Genomic DNA, 19,885 nt, shown 5'->3' with positions numbered 1-19,885 from the left:
GATTTCTTTAATATATATTGTTGATCTGTTAACATTGAACTAATGGCCAATAGCACTATAACTCATGCCTGATCGAAGTTTATTTAACACATATTTTTTCTATAAGGCCCAGCACAGCCTTCTTGCACTTAGGAACACTAGAGAGCACTTTAGCGCTAGGTTTGGGGACCATTTTAAGCAGCAGAATCACCAACAAAATATACAAAAATGTGAAAAACATGTCACTAAAAGACAGTAAAAAAGGACACTTGTTTATAGTAAAAGAGCGAAGATCGTAAAGCGTCACTCACTGTGTTCACCCTCAGCTGGTACAGTGTATGTGGAGTCATCCAGGTCTGCTTCTCTGTGCATGTCCGCAGAGGACTTTGAAAATGACTGAAAATATTGATTTTGGGGGTACAACTAAATTTTTCAAGTAGATGAATTTGCAAATACAGAATCTTTGAATTAGTGAGGAACAGCTATTTAACTGATTCTTTCATTTCCATTCCTGGCATTCTCTTAAGTGAAGAAACCTCTGGAGGTATGCAGACTTTTTATTTTTTTAAAAATATTTTACTGATTTTTTTTTTAAAATTGATTTTTAGAGAGAGAGGTAAGGAAAGAGAAACATCTACTTATTCCACTTATTTAAGCATTTATTTGATTCTTGTATGTGCCCTGACCCAGGATCGAACTCATAACCTTTGTGTATCAGGATAATGTTCTAGTTAACTGACCTGTTTGTCCAGGGCTATGCAGAACTGTTAGAAATCTGAAAAGGAAATTCCTGAAGTTAGAAAAACATTGATGTAAAGTATTTAAAGTCTCAGTTTTATATTGAGTAAGCCCACTATATTCAAAGAAAGTCAAGACTGAAATTCCATGGGAGTAAATACAAAGTAATATTGGAATTATTTACCATCTTTTCCACATATAATCTGAGAGCATTAATCTTTTATGTTCTTTTAAAATATGATTCAAAATTAGTAGTTTAAAACAAATTGTGACATTTGTATCCAGCTTTCTGTGCAGATTGCAGTTAAACAGAATTGACACTAGATGGCTCTTGCAGATCACTTGAGAATTGATAGGCGCGTGAGAGCAACTAGATGCTTGTTAAATCGTGATAGAATAAAGCCCACAAGAACATCTACTCAGCTGCTCCTTGTACCTGTGGTGGCATTTAACAGATTACCAAAGTGATACATTTTAAATATTTTAAATGCATTATTTAAAAATACTGTGTGTATGTTTAAATTTTTTCATTGATTTGAGAGAGAGGGAGAGAGAGAGGAAGATAGAGAGAGAGAAATAGAGGAAGGCAGGGAGAGAGAGAAGCATCAACTCATTGTTCCATTTAATTGTTGCATTTAGTTGTGTACTCATTGATTGCTTCTTGTATGTGCCCTGACCGGTAATCGAACCCGTGATCTCAGTGCACCGGGATGAGGCTCTATTCACTGGACCACCCAACCAGGAGCCCAGTATATTTTTTAATAGTAGGTACAATGTGTTTGTTTAATTTAATTGGAAAAAGTAATAAGTAGTGTGCCATAACAAAGAGTATATAGATGAGGCAGTATAACAGAATGGCTAAGGATTTGTCCTCTTGGAATTTCAGATATCAGTTTGAATTCCAGCTTTGTGTAATTTGGGGCAGATCACTTAATATCACTGAGCCCAAGTTTCTTCATCTATCAAATGGGATACTGTTAGTGTATTGTTTATCTATTGCTGTGTAATGGATTACCTCAAAGTTTAGCAGCTGAAGAGCAAACATTGTCTCACACAGTTGTGGGATTTGTGAATCTGGGAGTGCCTCAGCTGGGTGGTTCTCAGGATCTCTCTCAAGGTTGCAGTCAAGCTGTTGGCTGGGGCTGAGGTCACCAGAAAGCTTCAGTTGGGGTTGGAGAATCTGTTTTCCAAGCTCACTCACGTGGTGGCTGAGAAGAGGCCTCAGTTCCTCACTAGGTGAACCTTCTGTAGAGCTGCTTATGGCATAGCAGCTGGCTTGCCCCGAGCAGATGATCTGAGAGAAAGTGAGCAAACAAGATGGAAACTACAATGCCTTTTATAACCTAATCTCAGAAGTGACATGCTGCAGCTTATGCCACATTCTAGCAATAGCACAGACCAATCCCACAATGACATAGTAGGGTACATAAATGTGTGAATACAGGAGCAAGGATCAGGGCATCTTGGAGGCTGATTACCATAAATAGTAATCTTGGAGGCTGATTACCATAAATAGTAGCCACATCGTCAAGTTTGAATGGTTGTAAGTGACAATGCATGTAAAACCATTAGCACAATGTCAGGCACATTGTGTTACTCTCTTTCATAATACCCTCAATATGTAAAAGTCACTTCTCAAGTGTATTTACTAATATCAGAAACTAGCCACAGTTGCCTAAAACGAATGTACCTATACAGAGTTAGCTTGTTTCAAGTATTTTGTTACATAATCGTTACTGTGGAAGAGTGAATCCTGAGGGTCATTTTTTCTGGCATGGCTTTTATACTGATTTTTAATAACTCTGCTTACAGAATCTCATCTGTTCTTACTTTGCCTCTCCCTTCCCCTGCTCATTTTCAGAGAGTCCTTTTTGCAAGCCATAGTCCTCCACCACTATTTCTAATTCTGAGGCTCTCAGGTTGTATTGAGTAACAAAAAGATTTATAATAAGCTTTGAAGTATTATGTTGGGAATCCTAAAATGCAAACTGTATTTTGGATAAATTATGAGGACTCCTTGATTTAGTATGAGTTATAACTCTTTATTTACTCAGAAAACTTGTATCAAATACCTTCTGTATACCCAATAATACATTAGCACTATATTAGTCACTTGAGGTACAGATAGTAGATGTCTACTGTCAGGGATGTTTACCAACTATTATAGGACAAATTCAAGAAAGATAGCAGCAATTATAATATTGTGTGATGAGTACAATAAACACAGACAGCTGTGGGAGCACAGAGGAGGAACTCAGCCCGTACATGACAGCTCAGGCAAGGTTTCCCACAAGAGCCAGTGTGAAATTGAATCTTAAAGGAATTAGCCAGATGGTGAACTATGATAAGCATGTTCCAGTTTGTTCATTTACTTATTCTTTCAGAAATATTCTTTGAGTGCTTGCTAGGCTCTAAGCACATTCTAGGTGCTAGGACTACAAAACCTGGAAAGGCTCTGCCCATAATGAGTTTTTTCTCTAATAGCAATAGATGAGAAGGCAAAAACATGCGATAAATTATTATAGTTATTGAGAAGAAGTCCATCTAGGATGGGGATACAGGTGCATTGTATCTGTGGAGGGCAATCAAGAAAGACCTTATGCACAAGTTGAGGCTTACCTGAAATGAGTTCTCAAAGGTGAATAGATGTTTACTGTGTACAAAGTGAGGAAGGACCTTTCAGGCAGAATATACAGCAAGGGAATAAAGTAGACAAATAGGAAGACTTAGGGAAATAAGAGTCTTTTTTTTTTCCAAGTGAGAGGAGGGGAGATAGAGACACAGACTCCCACAAGTGTTCCATCTGGGATCCACCCGGCAATCCCTGTCTGGGGCGATGCTCTGCCCATTTGAGATCACACTCACAACCAAGTTATTTTTAGTGCCTGAAGCAGAGGCCCCATGGAGCCATCCTCAGAGCCCAGGACCAATGTGCTCAAACCAGTGAGCCATGGCTGTGGAAGGGGAAGAGAAAAAGAGAGAGAGAAAACGGGGAGGGACAGGGGTGGAGAAGCAGATGGCACTTCTCCTGTGTGCCCTGACTGGGAAAAAGACCTGTGATATCCAAACACTGGGCTTATGCTCTACCACTGAGCCAAATGGCCAGGGCCAAGAAATGTTTATCAATGAATTAGAGTTTAGGATGCAAGGAGATTGGAACAGTGAGCAGAAACCAGATCCTAAAAGCCTCTGAATGAGATATCAAGGAGTTTTTGGATTTACTCTTAAAATGGTCAGGATCCATTAGTGTACAAATTGGAAAATAATGCCAATCTTACTCTAGTCCCATGGAAAATTCAGTTTTGAACTTCAACCAATTTTGAATGTTTTATAACCTATGAAGGACTATATGTCAATTGGTGATATCATCATATTTGCTCCTTCTTTAACATGATCATCTGAGGTACAGTGTGATCGGTAGATTGGCAAGGATTGAGCCTGGAGGCAAGGAGCCTGATTAGACAGCTATTAAAGTAAACCTGGTGAGACACTGCTGAGCAGCAGGGTGGGTGTGGGAAGTGAGATGTGAGTGACAGCTAAGGAGGAGAATGGACAATTCTAAGGAATCTCTGCATTTCTGGCTAGGATGATTGGATAGATGGTATTTTCATTCTCTAAGAGGAAATAGGAAGGACAAAATTAGGAAGATAGAATGAGTGCAGTGTTATACATGTGGAATTTTAAAAAACGATTTTATTTATTGACTTTGGAGAGAGGAGAGAGAGGGGGAAAGAGAAGGAGGAGCAGGAATCATCAGCTCGCAGCAGCTGCTTCTCTTATGTGCCTTGACTGGGCAAGCCTGGGGTTTTGAACTGGAGGACCCCAGCACTCCAGGTCAGTGCTTTGTCCACTGCACCAGCCCCGGGCGGGCTATGCATGTGGAATCTGAGGTGCCTTTGGATTTCATACAAGTGGGATAATATATTAAACATGCCAGATCCAGAGTGCTGCTGGCACTGGCGATTCCAAGTGCACTTAGTCTTCTCTGAAGGTCTCCCATGTGCTTTGTCATAACAGTAAGATTCTAGAAAGTAAAAACAGGGATTCAAGTTATGATGAACTAAATGTGACTTGAATAAAATACTTCAGGCCTCCTTCTTACAAAGGGTTAAGCTTACATTACATAGACACACACTCAGCAAGCATGCTTTTTAGAAGTGACACAGCAAATCCAGCATTTTTATGATTGCTGTCATGAGATCCTTTCCTGACCCCTTGTCACTGGTTTAGATACCCGTCATATGTGCTCTCTATATAGTCCTCTGATGTCGCCGGCCTTATGTTGCTTTTATCACACTGCCTGTAATCTCACTCGAGGGTAGGGACTTTATCTCATTCACTGTCGGATCCCTGTCATCTAGCAGAGTATGTAGCACCTATTGCATAGTCAGTAAACATATGTTAAATGATAGGGTGTTATGTAAGTTGAAGGTTATTATGTAGTTTTAATGCTTTGGGGAAGATGTTTGAGTGTTTATATTCTGGGTTTCTGCATTTTTTTCTTATATCAAAATTTACCTTGAATCCTTTGTTATTTTTTTTTCTTTATACCCATACATTGTCCACACATAATTTTATGTAAAAACGAAGTGTGATTCTTATGGAATTATTTCCCAGGAGTAGTTACTGGGTCCAAGAGCAAATATATTTTTAATTTTAAAATAGCTGTGCCTAGCTGGCTATGTTAAAAGTTTAGACCAGTTTATTTGTATCAGTAATTTATTAGCCCTTTTCCCTGCATCTCTCCAGAAATTATGTTTTTTAGTCTTTTTATTTTTGTCACTTGAAATATAAATATAATATCTGACTACTGGTGAGTTTGTGTTTTTTCATGTTTCTTGGCCGTTTGGATTTGCTCTTCTATGAATTACCTACTTAAGATCTTTCCCCGTCTGTTAGATCCTAAATTTTTCCTGTAACTTTGCTATATTTTAAATGTTTGTCATTTGTAATACAGATTCCTTTTTCCAAATTTATACTTTGTTCATTGACATTATTTTTTATATTTCTTTGCCATGTAATTAAAAAAACCTTTATATAGTTATTTCTCTTTTATATATTTTGTGTTTTCGTGGCTTGGTTAGGTTTCCACTAACACTATGCCTATGGTCTTCTAGACTTTTATTTGTGTGTGTGCGCGCAAAATTTCCATTACTTAGTGTATATTTACATTTAAGTCTATCTGGAATTCCTTTTGCAAATGGTATAAGGCAGAAGTTCAATTTGATTTTCTTCCAGATAAACAGACACTTACATCAGCAGCAATTATTATGTAAGCTTTTTCCTACTGAGTGGAAATAGTAACCAATTTTTATATTAACAAACTATAGAAATGATCCCTGAAAGTATAGTCTTCCAATTTTTATATTAAATGTCCATAGATATAGGAATGTTTTTATGGATTCTTTTATTTATCTATATTTAAGTATTCTTTATTTATTTATTTTTAATCAAGTGAGAGGCAGGGAGTTGGAGAGTCAGACTCCCACATGCACCCCAACCTGGCTGATGTTCTGCCCATCTGGGACTACTGCTCTATTGCATGGCAACCGAGCTATTTTAGTGCCTGAAGTGAGACCATGGAGCTATCCTCAGCATCCGGTGCCAACTTGTTCATTTGGGCCATGGCTGTAGGAGTGGGGAAGAAATAGAGAGGGAGAAAGAGAAGGGGGAGGCTGGGGGGTGGAGAAGCAGATGGTTGCTTTTCCTATGTGCCTTGACTGGGAATTGAACCTAGGACTTCCACACAACCGGCCAAGACTCTACTGCCTAGCCAACCAGCCGAGGCCTGGATTCTTTTTTAGATCTAAAATATTTTTTATGATCCTAAATATATTCCACTATTGAGTCTTTCTGACACATTCTGTTACCTGAGGGCAGGGCAAGATTCCCTTTTAAAAATAATTTTTATACTTTTTTTGGCAATTCTCAGGCATTTATTCTTCCATATAAACTCTAAATTATTTAAATTAAAAGTCACCATGCATGACCAGGCGGTGGTGCAGTGGATGGAGTGTCAACTTGGGATGCCGAGGACCCAGGTTTGAAACCCGAGGTCTCCGGGTTGAGCACAGGGTCACTGGCTTGAGTGTGGATCATAGACATGACCCAGTGGTCACCGGCTTGAGGCCCAAGGTCACTGGCTTGAAGCCCAAGGTCGCTGGCCTGAGCCCAAGTTTGCTAGCTTGAGCAAAGGGTCACTCACTCTGCTGGAGTGCCCTGGTCAAGGCACATATAAGAAAGCAACCAATGAACAACTAAGGAGCCACAATGAGGAATTGATGCTTCTCATCTCTCTCCCTTCCTGTCTGTCTGTCCCTATCTGTCCCTCGCTCTGTCTCTGTCTCTCTCACACACACACACAAAAATTACCCTAATTGGAATTGTACTAATTTGTTAGTATTGGGAGAATTGACATTTTTATGGTATAGTTTACTATTTGTTCAGATCTTCTTTTGTGTTCTTGTATAACATTTCATAATTTTCTTCATATGGATTCTAAAGCTTTTAGATAATTTTATTCTTATAGTCTGGTCACTATAGTAAAGGATTATTTTTCCATTTTTATGTGTATATTGCTATAGTACAGTTTAGAGAAAAACCGATTTCTATTTTTTCATTTAGTATCCAGTCACATTACCAAATTCTGTTATTAATTGTAATAAAGTTTTTTTTCCTCACTAGAGTCTCTCGGGTTTTCTAGGTTATGACCATATGATCAGCATAAAGTATTTTTTTGTTTTTATTGTTTGTGAGAGACAGACAGAAAGGGAGAGAGACAAGAAGCATCAACTCATAATTGCGACACTTTAGTTGTTCATTGATTGCTTCTCATACATGCCTTGACTGGGGGACTTAAGCCAAGCCAGTGACCCTTTGCTCAAACCAATGACCTTGTACTTCAAGCCACCAACCATGGCATCATGTTGATGATCCCACACTCAAGCCGGCAGCCTCTCGCTCAAGCTGGTGAGCCTGCTTTCCAGCCAGTGACCTCAGGGTTTCAAACCTTGGATCTCAGTATCCAAGATAGACACTCTATCCATTGCGCCACCACCATCAGGCAGCACAAAGTTCATAATCTCTTCTTTTTTAACATTATATATGCTAGTTTTTTTTATCTTTTTATAAATCTTTAAAATTGATTTTAGAGAGAAACAGGAGAGAGAGAGAGGGAGGAGAGGGAGGAGCATTAACTCATAGTGGTTCATTGTTTGCTTCTCATAGGTGCCTCGACAGGGTGGGGCAGGTCAAGCTGCACCAATGACCCCCTGCTCAAACCGGTGACCTTGGGCTTCCGGTCAGCAACCTCTCTCTCTCTTTCTCCCTCTCTCTAAAAATCAGTAAATAAAAAAAAAAATTTTAATGTGTAATAAAGAATAGTGACTAGGAGATGGCAGATAAGGATTTTAATCTCTTTGTACCTTTTATTAGCTCTGATTTTTGAACAGATAACTTTCCTGAGTCTTAGCTTTGTCAGTGAAAAACAATTGTAATACTATCTGACCTTCCTACCTTGCAGAATGATTTAGAGGTTCAAATGAAATGAGATAATGTATATGAAAGTGCTTAGAATATAAAGTGTAATATAAATGCACAGTGTCATTATTATTAGGTAAATAGTGTCTCTTATTGCTCTTACTTTTTTTTTTATTAATTTGATCAAAATGCCATTTGGATAAGGAAAAGAGTAACTTGATCATTTAAAGAAAAATATATATAGAACAGAATTAAGGAATTTCTAGCCAGGAATGTGCCCCTTGCTTTAAAACTGCATTCTAGATAGAAAATGTTGTATTAACTCTTACTGATAGAGAAGGTAAGCTTGGTGTTAGGAGTTGGTGTGTAGGAATGGGGATTAGGTGTAGATTGCGTAAGTGGAACCTCAGAATGCAGATTTGTTTGAAAAGAGACACTTTTTGCATTCTCTATGAGCCATGGTTTTAATTGCAATGAAGGCTTGGCACCAGATGTTTGGTTTCTATTTCTGATTCAGCAGGTAAGAAATATTGATAATTTTAGGCAATTATTTATTTCCTGTCTAAGAGAAATTAATCTATTTGCTTTAACTTTTTGTTTACATATTTGATAACAGGTGATAGTTATGAAGATTCATGTGCTAGTCACGGTCCATTGAGTTTGAAAGAATTGGAATTACAGCCAGCTTCTCATTTTGCTCTTCGCACAACACCTCTGACAGCACAAGAAAATGATGTGAAATTATCAGTAGCAGCTGAAGATTTTCCTCAGGTACCCAATCAAAAGCACTTGCCCTGTATTTAAAATGAGGATGGTAACAATCTTGCCTTAGCCTGATACACTCTAAAGAGCATGGTCTGGATTTGGGTAACATCTAGTTACATCCTTTATTTATTTATTCAAGTCTGGAGATAAATCTGAGTTTGTTTCATTTCTAGCTGCAACCTTGAAAATATTACTTAGCCTTTTTCTTAGCCTTAACTCCCTCATTCTTAAATTAAAGATTAAACATAATGTATAAAACATTCCTGTTACCTAGTTGGGTAGCTATGACCATTCAGACCTCTGTATCCCCATGCAATATCTAACTCAATAATTTTGTACATTAAGTAGGTACTCAATAGATGGGGTTTTTTTTATATTAAAATTTGCAAAATGTGTTACCATGAAAGATAAGAAATTTCTGTCTTCTAGAGTTTTAGCCAGTGGTCCATGCAGTCTTAAATACTGAAAAAATAGGATAATTCCTCTACAAGAGGGGAAAAGATGCTTCTGTTATTTACTACAGTTTTGTATCTATGTAATAGCGATGGCTTTCTCTGTGGGTTAATTTACTCAACAACTATTCATTGCATGGTATTGTGTAGTATTGCCTGGTGTTGAAGATGAAAGCCAAAGATATGTAAAATAAAGATTGGTTATAGAACACACAATTATGTAGGGTTCAATATTAATAATCAGTGATCAAGAAAAGTTTGGAAAAACTAGTTACTAATGAATAAATATCTGTTAATAACTTTTGTGTAAAACAAAAATTGCTTTTGACCTTGGGTTAGGCAAGAATGACACCAGAAGCACTATCCATGAAAGAAAAAATAAATTGATATTTTCAAAAATAAGAATTGCTCTTCAATATACACTGTTAAGAGATGATTAGACCAGCCACAGATCGGGAGAAAACACTTGCAAATCACTCATCTTATAAAAGGCTTGTATCCAGAATACATGAGGAACAGAATTCAATATTAAAAAAATAAACAATCTAATTAAAAGTAGATGAAGTATTTGGACAGATATTTTACCCAAAGAAGGTATACTGATGGAAAGTAAGCACATAAAATGAATCTCAACATCATTAATCATTAGGAAAAGGCTAACACCACAAAGAAATAGTGATTTTTGAAATTTAAATTTTCAATTATAGTTTACATTCAGTGTTATTTTGTAATAGTTTTAGGTGTACAGAATAGTGGTTAGACAATCATATACTTTGCAAAGTATTCCTCCCAGTATTTCCAGTCCCACCTGGCACCATACATAGTTATTTCAATATTATTGACTCTATTCCTTATGCTGTACTTGACATCTTTGTTACTATTTTCTTTTCTTTTTTTTTTTTTGTATTTTTCTGAAGCTGGAAACGGGGAGGCAGTCAGACAGACTCCCGCATGCGCCCGACTGGGATCCACCCGGCACACCCACCAGGGGCACGCTTTGCCCACCAGGGGGCAATGCTCTGCCCCTCCGGGGCGTTGCTCTGCCGTAACCAGAGCCACTCTAGCACCTGGGGCAGAGGCCAAGGAGCCATCCCCAGCGCCCGGGCCATCTTTGCTCCAATGGAGCCTCAGCTGCGGGAGGGGAAGAGAGAGACAGAGAGGAAGGAGAGGGGGAGGGGTGGAGAAGCAGATGGACGCTTCTCCTGTGTGCCCTGGCCGGGAATCGAACCCGGGACTTCCGCACGCCAGGCCGACGCTCTACCACTGAGCCAACCGGCCAGGGCCTGTTACTATTTTCAAACTACCGATTTGTACTTCTTAATCTGTTCCTTTTCATCTAGTCCCCCAACCCCACCGCGCTCCACCCTGACAACACCAGTCTATTTGAGTCTGTTTCTGTTTTGTTTGTTCATTTATTTTGCTGTTTAGATTTCACTGTTAAATGAAATCATATGGTATTTATCTTTCTCTGACTGATTCATTTCACATAGTATAATGCCCTCTAGGTCCATCCATGCATCACAAATGGTAGGATTTCATTCTTTTTGTGGCCAAGTAATATTCTATTATATATATATATATACCACAACTTTTTTATTTAAGAGAGAGGAATGGAGGGGAGAAAGGAGAAAGAAAATCATCAACTCGTTGTTCCACCTTGTTGTGCACCCATCAATTATGTCTCATATGTGCCCTGACTAGGGCTCAAATGGGCACCCTTGGGATCAAGCAGGTGCCCTCAGGGAAATGAGCTGGTGACCCCAGGATCTGTAAACCCAGGATGGAACTGGTGACCCCGGGCTCAAACCAATGACCTCTGTTCTCTGGGATGAAGCTCTATCCACCGTGGCTCCAGTCAGTACTATACCACAACTTTTTCATCTGTTCATCTATTGATAAGCTCTTGGGTTGCTTCCAAATCTTGCCTATTGTGAAAAACACTGCAGTGAACCTGGGGGTGCATATATTCTTTTGAATTAGTGTTCTGAGTTTTTTTGGATATATACCTAGAAGTAGAATTGCTGGGTTATAAGGCAGTTCCATTTTTTAATATTTGGAGGAAACTTCATACTATTTTCCATAGTAGCTGCACCAATCTGCATTCCCACCAGCAGTGCACAAGGGTTCTCTTTTCTCGATATTCTTGTCAACACTTATTTGTTGATTTATTGCTGATAGCCATTCTGACAGGTGTGAGCTGATAGCTTATTAAGGTTTTAATTTGTGCTTCTGATGATTAGTGATGTTTAGCATCTTTTCCTATATCTATTGGCCATATCTATTCAGGTCCTTTGCCCATTTTTTAATTGTACTTTTATTTTGTTACTGAGTTATATGAGTTCTTTATAAATTTTGGATATTAACCCTTTATTAGATGTATCATTAGTAAATGTCTTCTTCCATTCAGTAAGTTGTCTCACAAAGAACTGCTGTTATATACCCATTAGAATATCTAAAAATACTGACATGACAAGTATTGGCAAGGATGTAGGGTAACAGCTTTCTTAAACTGGTGGTTGGGAATATGAAATGATTCAACCACTTTAGAAAACAGTTTGGCAATTTCTTTAAAAAGTGAAATATACACATGCTATATGGCCCAGACATTTCATTTTTTGGGTACTTACCCAAGAGAATCTAAAACATATATCTACCTGGCCTATGATGGTGGGTGGATACAGCATTAGTCTAGAATGCCGAGGTCACCAGTTTGAAACCCTGGGCTTGCCCGGTCAAGGCACATACGACAAGCAACCAATGAACAGCTAAAGTGAAGTGACTATGCGTTGATGCCTTTCATTCCCCCTACCTCTTCCTCTATAAAATCAATAAATAGCCCTGGCTGGTAGGCTCAGTGGTAGAGTGTTGGCCCAGCATGTGGAAGTCCTGGGTTCCATTCCTGATCAGAGCACACAGGAGAAGTGGCCATCTATTTCCCCGCTGCTCCCCGCTTCTCCTCCCACAATCATGGCTCTAATGGTTCAAGCAAACTTGACGTTGGGAGCTGAGGATGGCTCCATGGCCTTGCCTCAGGTGCTAGAATAGCTCAGTTGCCTAGCAACAGAGCAGCGACCCAGATGGGCAGAACATCGCCTGGTAGGGGGCTTGCTGGGTAGATCCCAGTCAGGGTGCACACAGGAGTCTGTCTCTGCCTCCCACTTAATTTTAAAAAATTGATAAAATCTTTAAAGCATATGTCTACACAAAGACTTGTACATGAACATTTATAACAACTTTACTAGTAGTAGCCCAAAACTGGAAACAATATAAATGTGCATCAGTTGGTGAATATACAAATGGTGGTATATCTATTCAATGGGATACTTCTCGGCAATAAAAAGGCATGGACTACTGAACCATATACTAACATGGATAATTCTCACAAAAGTTATCTTGAGGAAAGAAGCCAGACCCCCTCTCCAAATATGCATACTCTGTGATTTGATTTACATAAAATCCTAGAAAATGCAAACTAATCATTAGTAATAGCAGGGAGTACGAAAGGATATGAGATTCCACTTTTGATATTCATGGATATATTCATTATATTCTTGATTGTGGTGATTGTTTCATGGGTATGTATACACATGCCAAAATTTAGCAAGTTATATATGTTTAAGTATGTGAAGGTTATTGTCTATCCATTATACCCAATAAAACTATTTAAAAAAATAAAAGAATGATTGCTTTCCTTTTGTTGTTGGCCTACTTAAAAATAAAACTATGAAATGTTACCAGAAGAATGGGCCTCAAAAAATTCATTTGTTAGATTTCTTTAATAGAAAAAGTATGGCTAGTAATAATAATAGCAGAGCTACAAGTGCTTACTCCACCAGATGCTGTTCTAAGTTCTTTACATACTTAACTCATTTAATCCTTATAACAACCTAATGAGATAGTTATTATTATTATTATGCTCATTTTGTGAATGAGGAAATTGACGTGTGAGGGATTAATAACTTGTCCAAGGTCAAAGCTAGAAAATGATAGCCAGGTTTGAACATAAGCAGTTTAGCTCCACAATACCCAGCTCTTAATCACTGTAGTTAAGGAAGGGAGCCAATAGGGATGTTCTAAGTTGAAGCAGCCAGAGATAGTCATTGTATCTGTCTTAGAAAGATACACCAAAATAGTATTCCATTCAAGGCAGAAACCTACATGACTAATGGCTCTAACCTAGAAGACCAGAATTAAAGCCTGTTACTACTGCAGCCTGAAGTTACTCACTTTTGTCTGTAGATAGATAGGTTCCTGCCAGAGCTGGGATGGTTGCAATTGAGTCCATGTGGACAGGTGTTTCAGATTCTTCTCTGCTTGTACTTGTTGATAAGTCTAGAGATATCTTTTTAAGTTCCTGTCGAAATCCATCTGATGGCTGTTGTCAGGTACTCACATATAATTAGGCTCATAAAATAGGAAAGGGAAGAAAGAAAATGGCCGTTATCACACTTTGTGATGTGAGATTGTGAAGGGATTTGTGACTGCTGTAAATTTCAAATTTGGTTGGGTTATTGGTAAGGAGGAGAGATGATGGGGTTTATGGTGTAGTGTCCAGTTTTTGAATGGTAGAGGAGGATAACAATACCTCTTACACTTGAGAATTAAATGATGTTACTTTATATATATAAAAGCTCTTTGAAATTTGCATTTTATGTAAAAATAGTTATATAGGAGAGTTTACAGCTCTCCAAATTTTTATCCTGTCTAAGCCCACCATGTATATGTGTCTAAAAGAGTTTGATTTATAAGTAGCTCTCACTTTTCTCATAAAAATAGAAATGATTTGGATATTTCAAATCTGTGTATATTACCCAGATCATTTTAAAGATTTTATTTGCAATATCTTTTCTTTAATAACATTTGGCATTTAGAAGGCATGTGTAATATTCAATTTTATATAATAAATTCCTAAGTAATTTAATTGCTCAAATTATTTTAAAGTAACTTTAAAAATAACACTGTGACTTCATCTTGAATTCTTTAGGACCAACAAAAGCAAGACCAAGAAGTTAAGCAAGTTGAACACAAGCCAACACAAAGTCATATAATACGAGTAAGAAATAAACCTGATACTTCACTTTCAGAGCAACAGGGTAAGATTCATTTGCTTCTAATAATATAATAAGTTTGATACTTGTCTTGATATTGCTATATTATGAGAATTCTTTACTTTAATATACATCTTTAGATTTTCTTTTTGCTTTTTCTCATTTAGTCTTTTGGGATAAAGAATTTGGCATCACATTTGATGATGTATTTGTTAGTTCTTTTTACAGTTAAAGTCTATTTCTTTCTTTTTTTTGTGGCAGAGAGAGAGAAAGAGGGACAGATAGGGACAGACAGACAGGAAGGGAGAGAGATGAGAAGCATCAATTCTTTGTTGCAGCACCTTAGTTGTTCCTTGATTGCTTTTTCATATGTGCCTTGACTGGGGGGCTACAGCAGACCAAGTGACCCCTTGCTCAAGCCAACGACCTTGGGCTCAAGCTGGTGAGTCTTGCTCAAACCAGATGAATCCATACTCAATCTGGCGACCTTGGGGTTTCGAACCTGGGTCTTTCACGTCCCAGTCCACCGCTCCATCCACTGCACCGCTGCTTGGTTAGGCTATTTCTAATGGATTTTAGAAACTCTCAGGTAGTGTTTTTTCTTTAATCTTACTTTTTTGGTTCTCGTACAACTGAAAGTCTGACTTTTATCTATATATAGGTCTATCTATCATAGTTGTGTGTTTTAAAGTATAATATGATAATGGTGGGGGTATGACTGTTAAGGTGTCTTCCTGTTGTGTGGTGATGTTGACCACGTACAATTTAAAAACCAAAGTTATTCTCATGTTACATGCTATCACATGGATGAATTTCTCTATACTGTTGTTTACCTGAACTGTGTGGTTGAGCTTTATAATCTGCATCACAGCATTTTGATGTTGTCTTTATGTTTCTGCAAGGTGTTGGCTTTTTGTTTCCCTTCTTGCATCTTAGTCATTTAAATTTTATATAACCTAGATTCTGAAATTTGGCAGTAGAAATTAGGATGTCTAATGTTTAAAATTTTCTATTCACAATCCAAGAGGAAGTTTAGAAATATTTTAAAGTGGCATGTTTTTCTTTGTTTTTATAGTTGTGTTTTGTAAACTCATATATTGAGAACCTATATAATTGCAAATATAACTGTGCTTTGACATTTGGGGGAGACCCTAAACTAGGAAGCACCAAGATATTTGTTAAGATCCTGCTATATGAGGTTTAGATTTTTGCTTTTGCATTTGTTTTATGTTACTCTTTTGCTCCAACCTATCAGAACTTTGTACTCCCAACTACTTTTCTAACCTAACCATAGTGTAGTAGTGTTAATATTGTATTTTGGATTCCTGTGAAAAGTTGCTCGTATTTAATCATAGTATTTAAAAATTAATCATGACAGTATATGGAACAAGTGAATGTTCCTAACATAATATCAGGACTGGACTGACTTGATGTCCTTCTACTGAGTACTGTTACCATGCATGACCAATGACTATATATTTAGTTTTTTAAAAATTATAATTAAAATTATATGTGAATTTTATCTTCTTGGGGATGTGATATATAATAAAAAGATCATTTTTTTTTCAGCTGATGGGAAAATATCTTTGTAAATATCTCTCTTTAGGAAAGTGACATGGTTTTTAGTTTCACAGATATGAATGCTTGACCACAAAATGGCAATAGTTAAATTTTTGTTGACTTACAACATTGTCATCAAATACTGTTCAATTAACATTTAGTCAATAAAAATCATAAGAATAAGAGAAATCAATGTTTTACTAGTAAGAAGAAATTTTATTTAGAAAGAATTTAGAACAGTGGACTAATTTGTGTAAATTATTTTATTTTACATCTAATGCAGAAGTTAGGAGAGCAGACCTATGTCAGCTTTGACTAAGACAAATAAATACCCAGAGCTATAAATAGAGCATTTTAAGTAGAAGCTAAGTGTTTCACTTTATACTTCTCCATCCAGAATTTTTTTTAAGTGAGAGGAGGGGAGATAGACTCTTGCATGTGCCCTGACCAGGATATACCTGTCAACCCCATCTTGGGCTGATGCTCGAGTACCAAGCTGTTTTTAGTGCCTGAGGCTAACAGGCTTAGACCAACTGAGCCACTGGCTATGAGAGAAGAAGAAGAATAGAAGGCAGAGTGGTAGAAGAGAGAAGCAGATGGTCGCTTCTCCAGCGTGCCCTGACTGGAGTCGAACCCAGGATGTCCATACACTGAGCCGATGTTTTATGCACTGGCCAGGGCCCATCCTGAATACTTTTTGAATGAATATGATTACTTTGGCAAATGCAGTCAGTTATGATTTTATTTCCATACATTTTTTTTTTTTTTTTGTATTTTTCTGAAGTTGGAAACGGGGAGGCAGTCAGACAGACTTCCGCATGCGCCCGACCAGGATCCACCCAGCACGCCCACCAGGGGGTGATGCTCTGCCCATCTGGGGCGTCGCTCTGTTGCAACCAGAGCCATTCTAGCACCTGAGGCAGAGGCCACAGAGCCATCCTCAGCGCCCGGGCCATCTTTGCTCCAATGGAGCCTCGGCTGCAGGAGGGGAAGAGAGAGAGAGGAAGGGGGGGTGGTGGGGAAGCAGATGGGCGCTTCTCCTGTGTGCCCTGGCCGGGAATCCAACCCAGGACTCCTGCACTCCAGGCCGATGCTCTACCACTGAGCCAACCGGCCAGGGCCAATTTCCATACATTTTTTAGGTTTTATTTCTTTCTTTGATGAAACTCTGAGACATTGCCAAATATTTCAGAGAGTAGTAGAGTCAGAGTGCTAAGATAATTCTTTAGGGTTCTCAGGACTTGGGTGATCTTGAAGGAATTTAATCCTATCTCTATCTCATACAGAGGCCTTGAGGATACTGAAGGAAATTCACTCTATCACAAAGGAATTGGAAGCATACCTTGTTTGGCAGATAAATATACTGCTCACAAAAATTAGGGGATATTTAAAAATTAAAAATATGAAGTGATAAAATATCCCCTAATTTTTGTGAGCAGTATACTTCTAAGGATACTTGAACCCCAAATTATGGCTTTTCAGGCAGATGTATTTCACTTTGAAATGCCTAATAGTTTAATATGTGTATATAAAAAATCAAGTAGTTTACTAGCAGTGATCATGAAAAATTAACTGAAGATATGATAGGACATAGGTTCCAGCACTATGCTTCCAGGAAACCTATAAAATCCTTGTCCCCACACCCCCTTTATTATTACTTTCAGATTTTATTATAAAACAAATTGAATTAATTGTTCTGACAGATGACACTTTAGAGTCTAAGAATAAAACTTTTATTTGGTATTAAATTCCTTGGGTGTGTTTTGACCACATGATACCACTTATCTGATTTTATTTCCCAGTTTGCTCCCACTTGCAGTCATTTTTCCATAGACCTCTAGAAAAAGAAGATTGGGCAGAAGGGCAGGAGACTAGAAAGATTTTCCTTCACTGGTACAGGCCTGGAAGAAGAGAGTTCCAGAAAGACTGGTGCCCTATTTCAACTCTTTTCCTGTGTAAGAACAAAACTCTTAAGTCACTGGGGGAAGGGACACCTGTCACCTCCAGGGTATAGGTGAGAGCCCACTGTGGCTGGGGGAAAGATAGGAAAAAAAGCCATCCCTTTGAGGGAGAGGAAGGAAATAGTCTTGGCCTCACAGACCTATATCAATACCATTAGAGGTCTGTTATTGCTGGGAGGATAGGAAACCTCACTTGCATAAAACTTAGTAAAGGAATAAGGCAGGGTTTGGTTGCCATGGGGAAGAGAGACAGAATCACTGAGAAAGCCCCACCACAAGACCCAGGCATATAGGATCTTCCTGGAACTGATGATAGACCAGGACAATAGGAAACTACTCCTTTCTCGTCCCTCACCACGTGCCCAACCAGAACTGAGTAACAAGTAGCAGCAGTCTACCAATGGACAAGGTGCAGGATTGTAGAAAGAAGAAACCCTTTTTGCTGCAAGTAAACAGTGAAGCTGAAATCTGAAGGTGGAATAGGAACATCAAGAAAACCCTTCTGGCATGCTAGGGCCCACTCTAGACACAATACTAGAGGACTTGGAAGCTGGTGGCACATCAGAGTTAACTGCAGCAACAACAAAACTCAAAGCCAGTTTAACTTCTGACTTGATTGACTCAACTCCTCACATTAATAGCCTACTTGAAGAAGAGATATCCCCATTTCTAAATTTAAATACTACTTACCTCATTCTCTATTGTCTTACACTTAATGTCTGTCATTCATTCAAAATTGAAGCCAAAAATAATAAACCAACAATAATACACATTTAAGTGACAAAGCAATTAAGACAAGACTTCACAGATGACTCAGTTGTTAGAACTGTTAGGGAATTTTAAATTAACTATGATGAATGTAGCGATCATTACATTAGTAGAAAACAGATAAAACTTGCATGAACAGATGGGACTTTATAGAAAGATGGAAATCATAAGAAAGGATCAAATAGAGATGTGAGGGGGGAAAACAGTAGTAAAGAGGAAGAATAACTTCAGTGGGCTTATCAGTAGACTCAGCATAGCTGAGGAATCAGTAAACTTGATGACAGTTGATAGAAACTGAATCACAAAGAGAAAGAAGAGGGAAAGAAGTCTGAGCATCCAAGAGCAATAGTATACATTAACTGGAACCCCCCCCCCCCAAAGAGGAAGCAAACAGAAAAGTGTACTTGATGAAACAGTGATCAATAATTTTATAAGAAAAATGAACCTACATATCCAGAAATCTCAGAGAATGCTAAGCAAGATTAAAATAAAAAAATATTTATACGCATCATATTCAAAGTGCTAAAAACCAAAAGGAAAGAGAAAATATTGTAGGGAGCCAGAGGCAAAGGTATATTACTTGCAGAAAAAGCTAAGAAACACATCAAGTTATTACAAACCCACTGTGCAGAAGACAATGGTGTCACATTTTAAAGCTGAAAGGAAAAAAAAAGTCAACCCAGAATTCTGTGTCTAGCAAAAATACTTTAGAAAATGAAGGCAAAATAAATGCTTTTTTCAGGTAAATGAAACCTGAGAGACTGACATGTATTACAGAAAAATTAAAAGAAGTTCAAGTAGAAATTAAGTGACTCCAGAAAGAAGCTTGGATTTAAGAAATGAAGAGTTTCTGACATGGTTAAAATGAAGGTATAAATAAAAGAGTTTTTCTAAGAACTGTATGATTCCATACATAGGTGGGACACAAAATTGAGACTCATGGACATGGATAAGAGTGCAGTGCTTACCAGGGGGAGGGGAAGGGGAAGAGGGAGGGGGTGGGGGAAGGGAGGGGCATAAAGAAAACCAAATAAAAGGTGAAGGAGGATGATTTGTCTTTGGGTGAAGGATATACAACATAATCAAATGTCAAAATGATCTGGAGATGTTTTCTCTGAATCTCAATGCACTCTGA

General features: G+C 38.0%; 1 protein-coding gene and 1 pseudogene across 10 annotated transcripts in view; one reads left to right on the top strand and one right to left on the bottom strand.

The window, feature by feature from the left end:
- Nucleotides 1-19,885, top strand: part of KIAA0586 (KIAA0586 ortholog) — a 110,833-nt gene that overhangs the window by 65,456 nt on the left and 25,492 nt on the right. For all 10 annotated transcript variants that reach the window (XM_066341644.1, XM_066341645.1, XM_066341642.1 and 7 more), the window contains 2 exons: nucleotides 8,813-8,967; nucleotides 14,398-14,506. In XM_066341644.1, coding sequence (XP_066197741.1) covers nucleotides 8,813-8,967; nucleotides 14,398-14,506 — 264 coding nt within the window. The remainder of the gene's footprint in view (nucleotides 1-8,812; nucleotides 8,968-14,397; nucleotides 14,507-19,885) is intronic.
- Nucleotides 5,973-6,072, bottom strand: LOC136377730 (small nucleolar RNA U3; annotated as a pseudogene).

This window comes from Saccopteryx leptura, chromosome 6, assembly GCF_036850995.1.
Source record: "Saccopteryx leptura isolate mSacLep1 chromosome 6, mSacLep1_pri_phased_curated, whole genome shotgun sequence".
NCBI lineage: Eukaryota > Metazoa > Chordata > Mammalia > Chiroptera > Emballonuridae > Saccopteryx > Saccopteryx leptura.
This window is presented reverse-complemented; position numbering and strand designations above follow the sequence as displayed.